General features: G+C 39.9%; 1 protein-coding gene across 1 annotated transcript in view; it reads left to right on the top strand.

Annotated features, from left to right (window-relative positions):
* The first annotated feature begins 6,811 nt into the window (after nucleotides 1–6,811).
* Nucleotides 6,812–20,850, top strand: part of DCC (DCC netrin 1 receptor) — a 774,549-nt gene continuing 760,510 nt past the window's right edge. The window contains exons 1-2 of the mRNA XM_032213902.1: nucleotides 6,812–6,818; nucleotides 7,108–7,428. Of these exons, the coding sequence (XP_032069793.1) occupies nucleotides 6,812–6,818; nucleotides 7,108–7,428 (328 nt within the window). The remainder of the gene's footprint in view (nucleotides 6,819–7,107; nucleotides 7,429–20,850) is intronic.

Raw genomic sequence — 20,850 nt, 5'->3', positions numbered from 1 at the left:
CTTACTTGTGTGTTGATATGGATGGGTACACAAATACCAGCTAGCCTATGTAAAAGTGCTGGGCTAAGGCAAAGCATTCAATATTAATTGGATTAATAAGAACTGATTAAAATTAATTAGCCCTTTTATGAGATTCACTCCTTGAATATACCTTTCCTTTTATATATACAGTAGATGACTTATGCCAGATAAGTCGAGGTGGTGCAGTGGTTAAGGTGCAGTGCTGCAGGCCACTTTAGCTGACTGTGATCTGCAGTTCAGCGGTTCAAATCTCACCGGCTCAAGGTCGACTCAGCCTTCCATCCTTCCGAGGTGAAATGAGAACCCGGACTGTGGGGGCAAGTTGCTGACTCAATTTGCTAAAAAAATTGTAAACTGCTTAGAGAGGGCTGAAAGCCCTATGAAGCGGTATATAAGTTAAATAAATAAATAAATAAGCAATAAAACATAATTCATCTTTGTTTTTTCAGCAGAAATGGAAGAATGGATGGATAGATAGATAGATAGATAGATAGATAGATAGATAGATAGATAGATAGATGGAAATGGGGTGGCAAAAAGGGGAAGTTGCAGCAGAAAGAAGAAAGAAAGAGAAAGAGATAGGAATAGAAATATAACAGGAAGAGTGGGAGGAAAGGAGGAGGATAGAAAAAAGTGAGAAGTTTAGTTTAGATTTCAAAGGTAAGTGCCTTTTCTCCAGCAATGGCTGGAGTACTTCTAAATTATTCAGCATTGTATTTTTTTAAACTTGTGTATTCATCAAATCAAAGTGACAAGTTTGAATGAGCAAAATGAGAAAAATTAAAATACTGTATTTTTTGGAGTATAAGACAAACCCTTTTCCCTCAAAAAAGAGGCTGAAAATCTGGGTGTGGCTTATACACTGAATACAGCATTTTTTGTCTCCCAAAACCCTGCCCCCTTCACCAAAATGGCCATGCAGAGCCTGTAGGTGTAGGAGGCTTTCAGAATGATCCTGGGGAGGGCAGAAATGAGTGAAAAACAGGCTGTTGTTGCCTCAATTGTACCCTCCTAGCCTCCAGGAGCACTCTATAAGCCTCCTAAAGGCTATGCATGCCCTTTTTTTTTTGACAAAAAACAGACCATTTTTTTGTGAAAAATGGGCTGGTTTTTTGCTCGTTTTTGGGCCCCCACCCCACAGGAGCACTATACAAGCCTCCTAAAGGCTATTCATGCTCTTTAAAGAAAAGGGCCCATTTTTGCACAAAAAAAAAAAAAAAAAACAACGGGTCATTTTTGGGAGTTCTACAGAGTGCAAAACCTTTTTAAAAAAAAATTTCTTGTTCAAAATCTTGGTGCATCTTATACTCCAATGTGTCTTATATTCCAAAAAATACAGTATGACAGGGATGAAAGGCATGCTAGTGCACTTAGGAACATCTTAAATATGGTGTGAGGTCCACAGAAATTAGGAGATAAAATTAAAATTGTGAAAGTTGGTAGCTGAGACAATCGGGTAACATCTTCCAGACTTTGACAACTCTGTTACTGATATTTGACAGCTCTCATATCTGCAATCATTTACAATTTTATCCACTTCCTCTTATTTTCTCAGGAAATATGAAATATTTCTATTCATATGTACAGTACTTATTTCAGATAAGGGAAAAACCTATCAGATAAATGTGGAACTGAAAGATGGTTCCCTCCTTTTGCTGTATTGTAAACCTTGAGGCTAGTGTAAAATAAATGTCTAAAAAATGAGAGGCACAGCATCAGATGTTGCTGTTGTTTCAAGTTCAACTATCAGTGGGTCTTTGTTGTGGATACCAGCTGCCAATGGAGTTGGCGGCTGACTCGGACAATGAGGAGGTTGGGGAGGAACTTAGGTCAGTCCTGTACTCTGAGGAAGGCTCCAGAATGCTCTGCATTGGAATCAGAGATACAGCCAGGGCCGTCCGACATTTCCCAGCTGCCTTCAGAGTCAGAGATAAGAGGGAAAGAAGAATATCTGGGGCTTGTTCCAGATGTGTGTATATGCAGAGCTGTCAGGAGAGGAGAACAACTGAGGAAGAGGGGCTGACTCAGGAAGAAAGGCACATGTGGACGCTGAATGGTCCCTCCCTGGCTGGGGAATTAATAGAAGCAAGGGGGGAGTGGTAGTTGCAGGAGACAACAGTTCGTATTTCTTTCAGAAGATTTCTTATTGTGGTTGGTGCTTCAAACACTTCTTGCCAGGAATGAATTTACAGCTTTACTGCTGGAAACTCTCAGCCTGGCAATTATCCAAGGACTGATAAGGTCTGTTATTGCAATTAACCTTTGGAAGGATTATTGCCTGGACTTTTCTCTGTGTGAATACCATAAATTCACAGGGATTTTTGGGGACAAGGAGTCTGTTTCTTGGTTCTGCTAAGGCTGGGTCAGAACGGTCTTTTAGGAGAACAGAAGGAAATCTCAAGTCAAGGAAATCTTATGGAGGTTTGGAAAGGTATGATGTAGCATAGTCCGGTTGGAACCCATTGTGAGTTACCATATTTGGCAACAACATCAGGACTATATGGCAGCAAAGAATTAGAAATCCCATCTCTTGTAGCTACTGTTTTATCAGTCATCCATATCTGTGCAACTTAAGTGTGGCAGTGGGTCTACTCATGTTCTATTCCACCCTCAGGCAAAAAATCAGTTTTTCAATACTTTTATTTTCTGACAAAGAAGTTAATGTATGACAGAATAGGCTGCAAATTTCTGACACATACACAGACAAACTCACTTACTTGTCTCATTAAAAGAGTAAAACGGGTGAATCTGAAAGCTGTAGTGCAAGAAATTGTACAGATTATATTTGTGCCTAGTAGATAATGAAATCTGGAAGAAACAGAAGACAGAATTTTGACCTCATTATGAAGGTTTAGGAAGTAGTGCAAAAGCTATGGAACATTCAAGATGCTCTTTAAGTGCGCTCCTTGGTTTCATGTAATTGGGGGAAGATACCTTGTTCAAAACCCCGTTCCATTAAACTACTGATACTCATGAATTAATAGAAGAGCTCGCTTGAGAAACACAGAAAATCTCCTTAGATCAAATCATATTAGTGGTGTGTTTCCTAAGATTAGTTCTAAAGTGGTATCCTAATTAATTGAGTCATTCTTCGATCTATGGCTGTTCCAGAAAATATCTGAACAATCCTCACCATAAAGACTTCAGAGCAAAAATGAAAAAGAGAACCATCCCCCCCCAACAAAACAAAATAAAAAACCCAATAAGAGAATAATTACATAGAAGCATAAAGCAATAAAGCCAAAAAAATGTACTGTACATTTCTGTTAGTATCGGCCTTACAGGGTAGCTCAGACAGGAACCACAGCAAGATGAAATAATTCTACTTTAGTGTAAAGTTACGTTACCAGAATTTTACAAGTCTAAAAATACATTTCTTTCCCATTGAGATGTTTGCTACTCTCCCATTCCTTTTGCAGACTAAACTGCCTTTATCTGACTCTTTCCCTGATTCTTCCTTCTGTATATCAAGATCATTCCCACATACCATCCCAAATGGTGGGATTCGTTTTTTTTTTTACTGCCAGTTCTGTGAGCATGGCTTGGTGGGCGTGGCTTGGCGGGCTTGGCTTGGTGAGTGTGACTTGGCTTGGTGGGCGTGATTTGGCTTGATGGGCATTGCAGTGGAAGGATACTGCAAAATCCCCATTCTCTCCCCACTCCTGCGGGAAGGATACTGTAAAATCCCCATTTCCACCCGATTCCAGGGGAAGGATACTGTAAAATCTCCATTCCCTCCCCACTCTACTAACATACTTTCCAGCTCCGTTTTCCTGTGCAGGGCAACCGAAGAAGACCCAGCCAATCAGCTGGGACTCAGGAGGCAGCAAATAGATGGGCACAGGGCCAATAAGAGGTGGTATTTGCTGGTTCTCCAAACTATTCAAATTTTCCGCTACCAGTTTGCCAGAACTGGTCAGAACTGGCTGAATATCACCTCTGATCCCCATTATTTTGCTAAGGATCTTCTGGTTTCATGGGTTTTTCAGAAGATCCTTAGCAAAATAATGAAAATCATCTCCATTTACATTCGGGCTGTAGCCAGTTTTAATGCTAATTATTCGTTGCATCTAAGAATGATATAATAGTCATCTTGTCTCCATTGTTGACTTTTGACTTCAGTTTGTAATGGTTGTTGTAATTTGGTAAGACTTTGTAAGACAAACTACAATGATTTCTTGATCGTGCTCTCAACAGCCAGTAGGACAGAATTCATATCATTCTTGTCAGCGGTGGGTTTAACATTTAGTTACCACTGGTTTGCCCCATGCGTGCCCCTTCTGTGCATGCGCCTGGTCTTCCACACATGCACTTTGCTCACACAGTACCTTCTGAGCATGCACCTGGCCTGAAAAACCTGCCTAAATAGGATGGCATAGAGCCAGGGCAGGTGAGCGGGCTGAACCGGCTGAATATGATTTTTGTTCAGTTATTTGTTGCTTCGAAGGATTATGCAGCAGTCATCTTGTCTCTTGTTGATTCTTGACTTCAGCTTATAATGTTTATTGTAATTTTATAAGAATTTATAAGGTGAACTACAAGAATTTCTTGGTTATGCCCTCAACCACCTGTAAGACAGAATTCATATCATTCTTGTTGAGTTATTTGTTGCTTCTAAGAATTATACAGGAGTCATCTTATCTCCATTGTAGAAGCTTGACTTATACAACTTATAATGTCTGTTGTAATTTGATAACACTTTACAAGAATTACGAAGATTGTTCGGTCATGCTCACAACAACCTGTAGGACAGATTTCATATTATTCTTGTCTTATATAACCCAGTGACACCTCCCACTTGGTTTTTTTTTCATGCATGAACTACTTCAGAGTTTCAAGGCAGTATATTTCAAAGAAGGTTTCCATTCCTTTTATATTCTTAAGAAAAATGTTCACCATTTATTCAAGCTATTAAGCATCATATACCAAAGCAATTTTCAGATAACTGTAGCTTTTGACTGCATATGAATAACTGAAATTGCAGCTCACTGGCAGGGGTAATTGCATCAAAAGAGAGTTAATCTTTGTTTAACTCCCGTGACTTTATGTTCTTGATATACTGAAAGCAATAAAGTGCCACTGTTTCAAAATAAGGAATTTGTTTTCTTTCGGTGAGATGGTAGAAGGCTTATCTGGAAAGAAGAGTGGTGGAAGAGATGTAAAATCCCTTAAGAATCTTACATCTCATTATAAAAAGATGTGCCTGGAATTTGGTTGTGTATATATATATAATAATTGATATCCTTTGGGAATTAAATTCTTCTATGTGCAGAGGACTAAGATAGAAGTAATAAAACACTTAGAGTGCAACAAAGCTGAGCCCTCTAAAGTGAATTAGATCTTAAGATACTGATAGGCATCTGCTTTAGCAGAATTTCATTCTAACCATTTCTTTTTTCAACATACTGTTCAGATTTGGAAAGTTAAAAGGCCTTGGGGAGTTTGGTTAAATTCTGAAGTTGCAAATTAGTCTATCTTTCCTCGTTATTTTGTTTTTGCAGATGGCAGGATGCAAATCTACACTTGATTAAATGCTTCTTTACTTTAATAAACTTTAGGAAAGTGTTTGTGTGTGTGTTTGTGTGTATGCATGTGTGTGTTTCCCAAGCAAACTCTAAGATACATTTTGTTTAGGTATGTTTACATTTTATTTAAGTATCTAAGACAGAATAAGTGTGAAGTGGAGTGAGTGAGGAAACAATAATATATTCTTGCAATGTAAATTCTTAACTTTGCATATTTATGTGTGAGGCTTCAACTACATGTGACACAGTATGTTTCCTAAAATTGGTTTCATTGTGGTTCAGAACAGATATATGTTGAGGAAGGGGATTATTTTATTTGGTAAACTTAAATTGTAGCCAGAATGTTTCCTAAAAGTAAAATCAAACTTCCATTTAATGTTCCAGCTCAGGTAAAAAAAACCTGTACATTTCAAGAATATAATACATTCATACGTATATACATACATACCCAAAATTGGAAATTTTCCTGAACTTTCAATTTTGGAGATAGATAGATAGATATGTGTTGTGACTCAGCAGTTCTGCTGAGAGTCTTTTCGGGATACAAGATTTAGTATGCAACTGGGGGTTGTCGGAGGAAGTTTGGAGATAAAAGGACGGATGCTGCCATGCCCCAGTCGCTGGAGTCAACGTCGTTCCTTTGAGTGTTCCTTGTTTGTACAACATTGCTTGCTTATTAATTGTGATTTATGTCTGTTACACTTGGATAAGTGCTTTGGTGTTTCATGTAAACCTGATCTGTGAAGACTGTGGAAGAACTGCAGTGCTTGTAAGAGTCTTTTGTTTTGCATTCTTATCGGAGAATTGTATTTATGTTATTTCTGGGCTCGAAGCCAATTTGAAGTGAAAACTGATAAAGAAAGACTTCCTTTTAAGTTTGCCTGTCTTGCCATGTGTTAAGAGCCGTGAAGGGGGGGGACAGAATTAATATGTATATTCTTCAAATGTACAGGTTTTTTTTTACCTGAGCTGGAACATTAAATGTAATTTTGTAAATGTGTACATGTATGTGTGTGTGTGTGTATACATACATACATACATGCATGCATACATACATACATACATACATACATACATATATAGCTGGATACCCGTGCTTCGCGACAAAACTATGTGATCGGGCTTTGCAGGAGAAATTTGGTGCACAATCTGTTGGCTCAGTGGTGGTCGGTGATTGAAACAGATAAAGGGAATATTGCTCCCATCACCTTCTGTCCGGAAGCAATTCCATAGGTGGAAGGCATAGACATTTTGATGAGGTATCGATGTTTAGTACTGTAAGAAGCCTCAGACAGTTCCTCAATGAAGGAGTGGAATATCTGCCAGTTTGAACTGAGGTAACGTAATGTGAGGCAACTGGCAGTTGGAACAGAGTTGTTTTCAGTTGAGGAGGTGGAGTAGTATACATACATACATATATATACACACACACACACACATACATACACACATACACACATAAATACATATATAATGTTTCCAACATTATATTAATCTTGCAGAAACAAGGCTTTCCTGGCATATGATTAATTAGATTATTTTTGGCTGTTCATCCCAACAGGTGCACAGATTATGGGATTTACAACATTGCACTTCCTGATTGAACCTTCAGATGCCGTCACCACACGGGGAACTAATGTTTTGTTGAACTGTACAGCGGAATCAGATCAAGGATTTCCTGTAATCAAATGGAAAAAGGATGGCGTCTTTTTAAACTTGGCAGTGGATGAGAGAAGACAACAGTTTTCCAATGGATCTCTTTTGATACAAAATATTGTCCATTCCAGACATCATAAACCCGATGAAGGCCTTTATCAATGTGAAGCATCGTTAGAAGGAACTGGCGCCATCATCAGTCGAACAGCCAAAGTTTCAGTAGCAGGTAAGGATTGAGGTTGGAATGAGAAGATATTTTATGGCTTGTTTGAAGCTGGAATTATATATTTTTTAAGGTTTCTTTCATTTGCAAAGTTAGAATATGTGGAATCTGGTAACACCTTCCAAGCTGGTCAACTTTATTGAGGCATAAACCTCATTTATTGAAGAGCCATGGTGGCGCAGTAGTTTGAGTACAGTATCACAGGCTAATTGCCCACACTCTGGAGTTTGATCCTGACCGGCTCAAGGTTGGCTCAGCCTTCCTTCCTTCTGAGGTCAGTAAAATGGATACCTAGATTGTTGGGAGGGCAATACACGGACCTTGCATACCGGAGTGCTAACAAGCACTATGAAGTGGTATATAAGTGGGTGTACTATTGCTATAAGGTTTCATGAACAGCCCATTTGATCACTTGCAAGAGGATATATGCTATTACATGAGTTAAAAGATGGGAAAAGGCTTGATGGGAAAGTGGAGGGAAGCTAATGAGTGTATGTAATAGTTGAGACTGAGAAGAAGCTCTCGTGGACTCCTGGGGACTGAGTGTTACTACCAGTTTGCAAATTGAAAGGACAAAAAAAATCCACTTTCCCTGCTCAAGTATGCTGGAATGGATTTGATTTAAAAAAAAAATAGAATGGCATTTGGTGGCCAACTTTTGTAACTGATTGTGAATGTGGCAGACAAATTTCTACCCCTGTTGTTGCAAAGTCTGGCTAGTTTGTTCCCTGTAGAATTTGGAAGGACATCGTTGGCATGATAGCAATAGCAATAGCAGTTAGACTTATATACCGCTTCATAGGGCTTTCAGCCCTCTCTAAGCGGTTTACAGAGTCAGCATATCGCCCCCAACAATCCGGGTCCTCATTTTACCCACCTCGGAAGGATGGAAGGCTGAGTCAACCTTGAGCCGGTGAGATTAGAACAGCCGAACTGCAGAACTGCAGTCAGCTGAAGTAGCCTGCAGTACTGCACCCTAACCACTGCGCCACCTCGGCTCTATGACATGATGACATGCATCAGAGGATAAGAATCCAAAAGAAATAACATTGTAGGTGACGTTGTATGGACCTGTAATGAAGTTGTCATTGTAAATGTGGAGGCAAATATGGCCAGGTTTGGGTCTCCTCTTTGTGTGGTTGTGTTGTTATCCCTAATGGTAGCTAAAAGTAGCTATTTTAAACTGAGTAGGGATATAATATAGTCATTTGGATTAAGTATGAAGTCTCAAAGCCTATCCAGATGTGTTTTTGTCTTGCCAATGATGATGTTTTAAATAGCCAGATAGTTTATCCTTCTGGTAGATGTTGGGATAGATTCCTCAACATCCATTGTTGCTGGGATGGTATGGTCCAGAGATCACCAGTAGATTCCAGCTTTCTCAAAAAAATATCTGTGATTTCTTCTTTTTTACATGGTTTGGAATGTTGGTGATTTTTCTGATGTTTGAAAATAATAGGGTGACCTGTATTTTGGGTGATATACATCCTTTGAGGCAAAATACATTATTCAGATGATAGAATATATGCTTTGCTTTCTCTCTAGGGAATGGGAGATAAGGATCTGCATGTTATGCCTGACAATTTATAACTTGTTTGTAATTTAGTCTTCTCATAAGATTGCAAAATCCTATGCAAATGTAACCTGGAATTAAGAATAAATGCCAAGATGTACTGTAGAATCAGAACAAAAGTTCATAGGTGACAAAAAAGTATGGAGAGGTTGTTGTTTTCCTAGCTTGCTGGTAGGTTCCCTGAAAATATCTTACTGATCATTATTAATAACAAGAGACAAGATTTGTCTATAATCATATCTAGCACCCACTTCTTGTGTTTTTATAATAAAGCTTCATAACAAACAACTTAAGAGACAAGCCTTAGAAATTACAATATTTGCTGTTAGCCTGCTGCACTTAGAGAAATGTTAATTTTTTGATAGCTGTCTGGAGTAATTAGCCTCAAGAAATCTTGCCTTGAGGAAAAATGTAATTTTAAATAAATATAAGGATGTTAAAAAAATCTTTTTCTTCTTTTGTTCAAACATTTGTTTCCCCCCCTCCCCCCTGCAAAATTAGACATGACATTATTGCCACGGTAATATATTTGTGATATTCCTCTTTGTCTTAAATGTCTCCAATCATCCCTTTCTTGCTCTGTACTCTTAGATGCATGTTTACGATCTTCAAAAATAAGAGGCATCCTTTGAAGCTAGGAATTAACTTTGTTTACAGATTAATTCAGACTCAGGAAAAATAAAACTTTTCTAAAATGGAAAATGCACTTCCTCTACTGCTTTCTACCTCCTTCTAACTTTATAGCTCATGGAACTTAGTTAGATTGGTTTCAGAACTTTGTTTTGACAGTTTATTTTTGTCTGTGTGTATGTGTGTAAAAAGTGTTACTTTTATGCCTTTTCTGCAAGCTTCAAAAATATATCAAGCCGGGGACAAGTGGAAACAGGATGATAGGTGAGGAGTCTAAAAAGTGATCAAGCACTCGTATTAGTACTGCAGTCACAATAAGCAATAGACAATTTCGGATGAAACAGCCATATAGATAGATACTGAAGCACTGGGGGGAAAAGAACGCGTTGGTGAATTTTTACGAAAGGCTGCAATTGTTGGAGCTGTGTGCAAATGTACCTTCTCCTTCTGTTTAATAAGCAGCAATGCTAGAAAAATTGAGACTCCTAGGCAGAATGTTTATGTACAGCATGTATACATTATGAATATTAAGGTAATTATATGTATAAAACTCTAATGGAACCCCTGATGTTATTACGGCAAACATAGAGAAATATGTGGCTCTGACAGACAGGATCCCACCAAGTTTGATCACCCTCCATCTGTTATATTGAGTTATTTATTTGATTTCAGAACCATCTGACTGCAGATCAAATCTGAAGAGCTATCAATACAAGATTTTTTTAAAAAGTCAATGTACAATAAATAATGAGCAAGTTGAAAGGTTTGAGCAAACAACACGGAACAGGTTGACGGGCAGTGTTTATGGGTTGAGTTCTACTGAATTTAAATGTATGTCTGTTAAATTCCACCCTATTAATTTGAGCCTGATTTTCCACCTTCTCTTGGACTTTTTAAAAATCTTCTCCCTTTCATCTTCTCTCTCTATGTTTCTGTATAGTAGAATTTTACCACAATAGTAAAAAAAAAAAGAATACTAAACTTAGAGGGGAAAAATAGAATGGAAAGAAAGCAGTGGTTGGTTTCAAAATTTTTTAAAAAACAGGTTCTCTGCCTGGTTGCTGTATGGGCGTGGCCATGGTGGGCATGGCCTAGTTGGCCCACAGTGAGGGGGGGGTGTTTCCACCATCTCTGGCCTCCGGAAGCTTTTCTTGAGCCTCCAGGAAAGGGAAAATGGCCTCCCCAATCTCCAGAGGCCCTCTGGAGGCTGAAAATGGGCCCATTTCTGGACGTCTGGAATTTCTGGAAGTTCCATTTTTCACCCTCCCCAAGCCTCCATGCAGGCCCTGTATTTATCTCGCATCCCAAATGGGATGCTTGGAGACTCCTGGGAGGGGTGGGATGGGAGGGACATGGCAGGTGGGGATGAGTGGGCGGGGTCAGCCAAGGTTGGGATTTGCGGGTTCACCAAACTCGTCACATCCTTAGCTAGAAGTTTGCTCGAACCCGTGCAACCTGCAGCAGCCCACTCCTGAAAGAAAAAATAAAAGTGCAGGCAAAAAGAAAAAGAAGAAAAGAAAAATATAATGAAGAAAAAAGAAAATAGAAAAAAGTGACTTCCAACCTTCATCGCAAAAGGTATAAATACATATAATAACTCTTCGCTCTGTCTAAGGTTAAGCAAATATCTCTTCATCCCATATCCCATAAATTTATGGAGTTTTCGGTTGAGCATTTCCTGCACAATGGTATAGAACAGGTCTGTAAAACTCCTGGCCCATGGGCTGAATGTGTCACAGGCTGGCCACACCCATGGCTGGTTTAGCAAAGGGGGGGAAAGTCCCAATATGTCATGTGATGCTGCCATGATGATGTGAGTTTAACACCCTGATATAGAAGACAGATAGCAACAATTTGGTATGCTCTGGTCTCCGTACAATCATCCTCTCTCAATTTGGTTATCCTCTGAATATGTAAAGTTCAAGAATTTAGCAACAGGCATTGGTATGTCAAAGAATTCTGAGGTTTGAAAACCATACACTGGGAAGGCATCAAGGTTGGAGAAAGAAGGTGTAATAAAGGGGTGTCCTACCTTGGCAACTTTAAGACTTGTGGACCTCAACTCCCAGAATTCCCCAGCCTTCATGCTGGTTGGAGAATTCTAGGAGTTGAGGTTCATAAGTCTTAAAGTTGCCAAGGTTGAACGCCTGGTGTAAAGTATTTGACAAATGTCAAGAGTTTAGGAGAGAGTGAAGGATGAGATTTGATTCATTATTCCTTGAAGTAATTTCCATTTGGCTTCTTTCTATAACTAACCATAGTTTCTTGTTGGAAGAAGAAATACATTTCAAAATGTATTTTAAGTTCCAAAGAGAAAGTTGCATGAAGTTAAAACTATAAACCGGTATCTTTTTTGTTGTTGTTGTTAAGTATTAAATAGAATAGTTTTCTATAGAGGGGAAATAATTATCAAATCCCTCTTCAGAGAAACATAATTTATTTATATTTCATTTAGTAGAATGATGTATAGCCTGTTCTTTAATAAATTTCTCAGAGCAGCTAGCATCTTTTAATATACAGTACAATAAAATTAAAAACTGCAAATCAAAGAGGTACAAAACAGATATTAATATTTAAGGAAGGGTAAAAATTGGTTGGGTTTATATTTATTCTAAATTCAATATACAAAATGAAATAAGAGCTTTGTTAAAAAATATGCATTACTCCAAATGTTGCAGTCTATTAAAAAGGAATTTATATATATAAAAGCAAAATACCACTCATATATCATCATGGAGTCTCCAGAACTGTAAAGCCTACAAACTTGAAATTTGGCATGTATGTTTCTCTTGGCTTCTAAGTGCTCGCTAAGGAAGGATTTTTTGAAATGACCATCAGATCATCAGTATTTCTTATATAGTATTATATTAACAAGTAGATGCTAAGGACTTAGATGTTCTACGTTCTACTTCCCCTTCCCACCTGAAAGGAACTCTGTTCCAACTGCCAGTTGCCTTATATGGGCATGGCCAGCATGTGGCTCATTCAGCCTGCGGCCTGACCCGATCACATGGTTTCGTAGCGAAGCAGAGGTATCCAGCTAGTAGGTTATAAATTGCTTTAAATATATCTTACCCTCTATAATCTTTTAATCTTCTCCTGAAGTAGTACGCATATTCTAGACATTTGTACTCTTGTTTGGAGATTGTACATTTGAGTTATGTGCCAGAGCTGTGTCCCATAGTTTGCAAAACATATATTCCCTTTTTTAATTTACATTTTTCTATGTTATTTCCATCAACGGTGTATAGCTGACAGTACGTATTAAATTGCTTTTGATACATTTACTTGTTCTCAAAAGTTTTACTTTTAAGGCTATCATTCTAGCGAAGCTATTACAATAAATTACATACACTTTAATATTTCATACACTGGATGGATGGTTTTGGTCCCTGAATTGTTACAATCTAATACTAGATGGTATCATTTAGAGGCAATAGCATCATCTACACAATTTTAAAATATGTTTGATGTATTTCAGAGTTATGAATGACAAAATACAGGGAGTCATTGAGTCAAACATATTTTCTCTCAATAAAGACTGTGAGTCTGATTTTATCTAATTTGTGAGACATTAGCTGTTTATAAAATAGCCCAGAATGGAAGCAATCAGATTACCGCTTTCAGAGGATGTATGTGGATGTATTTGAAAGAGGAGGAAAATCACCCAGAATTGCCAGTGAAAATTTATACAAAATGAAAGTTGAAATAAATGCAGAAGCTTCTTAAATGCGACATCTGTGGGAAAAATTGAACTGGGCAAGATAAGAGTAGTGGAAGTTCTCTACAAGCTTTTGAAAGCTCCTTAAGTTTATTTTCCCTCTTGCAAAAGTGTTTATGAAACTGCTTAGATAGAAGTAGAAGGTCCGTTCTATATGCAACTGTCTGAAAGAATGAACTCTGTTGCTTCAACCACATTTTTCATCCACCTTAGACATCTATGAAGACTCTCAGGCATCCAGGTCATAGTTGTCCCAAAAGTGCTTTTTCAAGAGGCAACTGGACTTTCTTCTTTTTCTTTGAAGACATTTCACTTCTCATCCAAGAAGCTGCTTCAGCTCTGATTTATGCTTGCAGACAGCTGGTCATTTGCATTCTTTGAAGAGAGTTATTGAGGCCACTTGGAGGTTTGTTGTCTCCTCAGGCTGACACCCATTTGCATTAGTCAGGTGACCCTAGGGGTGGGTTTCAACCGTTTCGCGGCAGTCCCCGCGAACCGGTTGGTCGGCGAACCCGGAAGTAAGTAACTTCCAGGAACAGCAAAGGGCCCGCGCTCCTTACCGGTCTTTGAAGGCTTCTGCGCTTCCACGCAGGCGCATGGCACATACAGCGCCTGCGCGATTCTCTGCGAGCATCTGGATGGCACATACAGTGCCTGCGCAAGTCTCTGCGAGCAGCTGGAGCATCACGCAGGCGCTAAGATGCATGCGTGAACTGCGCACGTGCACGAGGACGCCGCTGGCCCCGTTCTAACCGAACCGGTTGGAACGGGATTAGCAACCCACCACTGGGTGACCCTGAGGACAGAGTTAATTTCCAAGTGGCCTCAACGACTCTCTTTAAAGAATGCACATGACCAGCTGTCTGCAAGGAGCATAAATTCTTCCATTCCCCACCATTCAGTCACAGCTGAAGAAGCTTCTTGGATGAGAAGCGAAACCTCTTCAAAGAAAGACAATAAATTCCAGTTGCCTCTTGAAAAAATACCTTGGGACATTCACCTTAGACCTTGATCTTGGTTCCCTCTTGATGGGCACATACAACACAGCATGACTCAAGCACAAAAGCTGGAGAATTCAAAGAAGGAAGGGAAGGACTATCAGCATTGCATATTGCACATTCATACCAGTGGTGGGATTTAAATTTTTTTACTACCGGTTCTGTGGGTGTGGCTGGGTAGGCGTGATGTGGCTTGGTAGGCATGGCTTGGTGGGCGTGGCAGGGGAAGGATACTGTAAAATTTCCATTTCTCTCCACCCCACTAACCTGCGTTCCAGTTCCGTTCTCCTGTTCAGGGCAAGAAAAGAAGATCAGCTGGGAAGCTGGGAGGCAGCAGGGGCGGGGCCAGCCTATTTGCCGGTTCTCTGAACTACTTAAAATTTGCACTACCGGTTCTCCAGAACCTGTCAGAACTGGCTGAATGCCATATCTGATTCATACCTCTGTCCCACAGCAATCACCTCTGATTGCACTTTTTAACCATCCATGAGATGGCTATTTCTTCCCATCTCTTTCCTTCTCATATGGGTGTTGTTTTTCAATCATTGAGTCATGTCTGACTCTTCGTGGCACGTTGCCATAATTCATAATATAAAATACAAACATACCAAACAAAATAGTAGGAAGCCTTTTGCAGAAAATGTGCAGCGTTCCAGCCTGAATCGCACATATTTCCTTCCTTTCTATAACTGTTATGGCTGAAAGACCATCTAATTGCAACCACCAGCATCTAAAATAGAATGTTTGTTTGTTTGTTTGTTTGTATTTCTATCCCACCTTTAATTTTACAAATAGCTCAAGGCGGCGAACAAGTCCAATCCACTTTCTTCTTCCTACTTTTCCCATAACAATGACCCTGTGAGGTGGGTTGTGCTGAGAGAGAGAGTGACTGACCAAAAGTCATCCTGTTGGTTTTCATGCCTAAGGCAGGACTTGAACTCATAATCTCCTGCTTTCTAGCTTGGCACCTTAACCATTAGACTAGACTAGACTAGACTGTCATGCCTGCAAGCCATCTTTTCTTTTGGACTTCAGGTGTGCCACGCTTTCTACTGTCTATTTTATATTGTGGGAAAATGCAAGGGGGGTTATATGGATTTGCGTGATACATAGCCATAATAACATTCCTCTTAGAAAGTCAAGGTCATCTTTGTCTCTGCACCTGGCCGGAGCTGGATGGGTGGAAGCTGCCAGTGTGGCAGTGGAAGATTGAACCATGTGATGGACTTGTGGGTGTGGGGGCAAGATCTTGAACTTTCAACTGGGTGGGAAAACCTGGAAGCTTTCAGATTCGGATTTTCCCAAATGTGCCAACATGGCTCTTTTAATAAATTGGAACTTTGAGGAATCCTTTGCCTCAGACTCTGATTTAATTTTAGTTGCTATTTGGAACCCTGACCCTAGACTAGACTAGACTAGACTAGACTAGACTAGATAGACTAAATTAAACTAAACTAAACTAAAATAAAATAAAATAAAATAAACAAAAATAAATTCTAACTAAAAGTTGGATGTTAGACAAAGTAAACACCAAAAAAGAAATATATGCTTTTAAAAATAGCCAAGATGTTTTATGCATGATACGGCATTGGACTATAAATCACATTTTCCCCTCTCTATCTTTTTTTTTTTTTTTTGAGAGTCCTCCAGATCTTAGCAATCACCATTTGTAAAAATTGCGCTTGGCTGTTCAGGAATGAGAGCAGCGAAGAGAAACTAAGAGGCTGCCTCCTACTTTAACATCTTATTAAAAGTCCCAATTTAACAGGCTGCTGATTATTGGTATTTCTCGTAATTGGCGAGTCCAAAGATAGAGACATTACATTAAATCATTTGGGTTCCTTCCTATCCAAGCGTTCCTGGGTCAGCGCACGGAGGTTTCTCTGACTTGACTTGCCGATGTCAGCAGAGGTCATATGGGGTGGGCAGGGGACGGAAGGAGGAGAAAAGAACATTTTTCTTCATGCATCAACTCCATGCATAGGTAATGATGAGATGGGTAATTGAAGGAGGGATCCTGCTGGGATAATGATTGGAGATGAAAGGCATTTTGCTCTGATTCAGATCAGGTGTCAGTCTTGCAATCTGAGTTCCTTTGTGGGGAAGAGAAGCAGGGATTAACTTTTTACATCTGCAACAAAACAAAATTTGGGAAATTCTAACACTTGTGAAAGAATAAAATTGAAGGAGGGTTGAATTGAACAAAGCGTAATGAGCTCGCTTTCCCCTTGAGCTATAACCATGCTCCTATGTTTTATTTTAATTAATATTTATCTATCCCATCTTTCCACTAAAGATCTCAAGGTAATGAACTGTATTTTTCGGAGTATAAGATGCACCTTTTTCCCTCAAAAAAGAGGCTGAAAATCTGGGTGCGTCCTATACACTGAATATAGCATTTTTTTTTGCCTCCTGAAACCCGACCCCCTTTGCAAAAATGGCCATGCATAACCTTTAGGAGGCTTCCAGAGTGCTCCAGGCGGCTGGGGAGGGCAAAAATGAGCAAAAAAAAGGCCGGTTTTTGCTCTTTCTTGCCCCCACAGCCCCCATAAGCACTCTATAAGCCTGCTAAAGGCTATAAATGCCCCCTTTTTTACCATTTTTGTGAAAAACAGGCCATTTTTGGGAGGTCTACAGAGTGCAAAAACTTTTTTTTTAATTTACCTCTTCAAAATCTTGGTGCATCTTATACTCCGATGTTTCTTATACTCCAAAAAATATGGTAGGTTTTCCATCATGTTAGGACTGAGACACTGATCATAGCAGCACAAGAACAAGCACTAAACACCAGATGCATAAAAGTAAGGCTCTACCACACTAGACAGGACCAAAGGAGCAGGCTATGCAGAGACAGTCCAAAACATAGTGGCAGGGTGGAAGATGCCAGCAGGTACAGAATACATTGAAAAGCACAACTAAGTAGCTGGCATTGTGTACAGGAACATCTGTACAGAATATGGGCTAGACCCTCTTAAGTCCAAATGGGAGAGCCCACAAAAGAGAGCTAAGATCCTACGGGACTTCAAGATCCAGATAGACTGGTAGGTATTGGCCAATCAATCAAGTATCGTGGTAGTAGGCAAATAGTAGATGTCAGAGTATGTACAGTGTCACAATGTGAGACAATCCAGGAGCAAATACAGTAAACAGTTATTTAAATAGTGGTTTTATCTACAAAGAATATATACATACAAATACTTTAGTCAGATTTCAAACAAACAGCAATCAGCAATTACAGCATAGAAACACACAGAGAGATATATGCCCGAACAGGGTCACGTCTTATTACAGGCTCTTAAAGTTATATCAGCCCAACAACCTTACTGGCTCATTCCTAGCATTACATCATGGTAGCAGCTGGTCAGCTCTTAAATCATTACCCTGGCAGTAGAAGCCAATGGTGGTGACTGATATAATGATGCCAAGTGGCAGTAACATCAGGAAGAAGAAGTATGAGAAGCTGGAGAAGAACTGGGACCTGAAGGAGGAACTAAAGAGGATGTGGAAAGTAAAGGCCAAAGAAGTCCCAATGATGGTAGGGAGGAATACTTGAGGCTGTGACTCCTAAGCCAGGAGAGGGGCTCCAACTGATCACAGAAACAACATCATTGCTCTCTATTGAGAAAAGTGCTAGGAATAGTTAAGATCTTTCACACAACTCTCAAACTCCCAGGCCTCTGGAAGAGGACCAGAGATAGAAGAAGACACCAACCACCCAGTGGTGGGATTCAAATTTTTTTTACTACCAGTTCTGTGGGCGTGGCTTTGTGGGCATGGCAGGGGAAGGATACTGCAAAATCCCCATTCCCTCCCCACTCTCAAAATTTCCACTACTGGTTCTCCAGAACCTGTCAGAACTGGCTAAATACCAACTCTGCAGTTATCTATAAGAGTGAGAAGGGATTTTTTTTCAATACACATATGGACTTGATGCCCTTACAAATTATGCAAGGAAGATAATCTGAGTGGCATTGATTTAATTCAGAATATTGAAAATCGCTGAACTTTTTGAACCTTATGTGAGTTTAGAACAGTGATGGCGAACCTATGACACGCGTGTCAGTGCTGACACGCATAGCCATTTGGGGTGACACACACAGGATTTCATGCGATTCATCCTTGGCTCCTGCACGGCCGCCGAGGATGAAAGAATCTGTGCTGGAGGAACGGGGGGGGGCAGGACGTGTGATCTCCCCGCCCACCCACACTCACTTACTGTATCGCCGCCACCCCTTTTTGAGCGCAGGGGCTGCTGGTAAGGCGTGCGCGCCGTGCACACACGCGTCACCAGCGCGGTGAGGGAGGACCCGCAGGAGAGGAGCGCGGGAACAGTGCGCGCCTCTCTCCAGTCAGGCCGGCACAGAGAGTCTACTCCTGGGACTGTCGGTTACGACCGCACCACACTTATCTCAGTTCACAGCAGGGCTGTGGAGTCTGCTGCTTCCAGCTCCACGTCCTCATCAACATGCCGCTCCGGCCCGCCCCTGCTATGAATATTCATATTCTTTGCCCTCGCATCACTAGGAATATTCATAGCAGGGGTGGGCTGGAGCGGCATGTTGATGAGGATGTGGAGCTGGAAGCAGCCGACTCCACAGCCCTGGTTCACGGCACCCCAAACAAGTTCAATAATATCAAGGGCAACATACAAAATCGACTGATGAACAAAGAAGTTACTAAGCAGATATGTTAAATAATTTGTTTTTGGTTTATTAAATACAATTATATATTGCAATTATACATTTTTGTAGTTTAAACTATAAATTGCGCAAAATTATGTTTTTGTCGAAGTGACACACAACGCGAGTTATGCTCGATTTTTTGCCGATTTTTGACACACCACGCCAAAAAGATTGCCCATCACTGGTTTAGAACTTAGAATAAGTTTATTTGAATATACACTTATCGGCATACATTAAAATGAAATTCCGTTGCATGTAGCTCTCAGAAAGTTCAAATCTTTTCATGTTATATTCAACTTTGTTTAATACACACATGCTTTCCTACATGCAGACACTTTTGGTTGAATTTGTAATACAGTTTGAAGGAGAACTGGGCAATCCACATATTGCACATGAGGGTGATTTCATGTATAAAATGTTCACTGGTCTACATTTTCCAGCACCAGGATGATAAGGACTTTTAATAATGCTTGTTTCAAAAATAAAAGCATGCATAAAGATTCAAGGACATTTTTTTCCAGACGGTGATATATTTATGGAGGTGGTCGCTGGAGAATTCATCTTCTTGACAACATCTTGTCCTATGACCCTCCTCTGCTGAAGGAGGAGCTGGAGATACATGACTGGTATGCAGAGGTTGTAGAGGGTGAGATTTTAATTTGCTCGAGTATCCAAGACAACTGAGGCTTTCAAATGTCTTCATAAACAAAAACTTGAGAACGGAAGAGACATAAAATGCAAGAAAACCTCAATCCTTAATTCACCTCCTCCAACCTTGGAAATCCTGGGGAAGGTGAGATTAGGAAGTTTTAAAAAGAGGGAGAGATGGACATGCAAAACTATGTGTCAGAGTGTACACAGCTTTACTGTGTGAGAAGCTCAGAAGCAATAATAGAAAACACAGCTTTGTAATAAATAGTGTTTTTCATCTACAAAAGAATAAATAATATATATATATATATATATATATATATATATATATATATATATATATATATATATATATATATATATATATATAATATTTGTGCTGATAAATAAATAAAGGGAGACTAGTATAGATCTATTTCAAGCTATTTAGCTCTCATTAGCTAGCCATACCCTTACTGGGAATCGAGCCTGTGCTGTATTGCCTCTTATAACAAATGTAACAAAAAGGCAACAGTAAAAAATATTGGGTTTCTGTCTGGATGGTCTCTTGTGACGAGCCGAAGGACAGAGAATGGAAGTAGTGATCTTCCTCCCATATACATATCATATATGTATATATATATATATGATTTATTTATTTATCAGCACAAATACAACAATACACACACACACACACACACACATACATACATACATATACACACACACACACACACACACATACCATTTCATTTCATTTATTAAATTTCTATGCCGCCCAATCCCTGAGGACTCCGGGTGGCTTACAGAAATGAAGGGAAACACAACAAACACCCAATCAGGAGGGGGCTGGACCTCAATCAAGGGGGCAACAGCCCCAAGTCTGCCGGAAAAGCCAGGTTTTAATGGCTTTGCGAAAGGCCATACCAGTGATGGGATTCAATTTTTTTTACTACCAGTCTTGCGGGCGTGGCCTGGTGGGCGTGACATGGCCTGGTGGGCATGGCCTGGTGGGCGTGACTGACTTGGTGAGCATGGTGGGGGAAGGATACGATAAAACCTCCATTCCATCCCCACTCCAGGGAAAGATTACAGCAAAATCCTCATTCCCTCCTGATCAGCTGGGACTCAGGAGGCAGAGAATAGATAGGGGTGGGGCCAGTCAGAAGTGGTATTTACTGGTTCTCTGAA

This window comes from Thamnophis elegans, chromosome 3, assembly GCF_009769535.1.
Source record: "Thamnophis elegans isolate rThaEle1 chromosome 3, rThaEle1.pri, whole genome shotgun sequence".
Taxonomy (NCBI): Eukaryota; Metazoa; Chordata; class Lepidosauria; order Squamata; family Colubridae; genus Thamnophis; species Thamnophis elegans.
The sequence above is the reverse complement of the archived record's forward strand: the minus strand, read 5'-3'. Positions and strand labels throughout refer to the sequence as shown.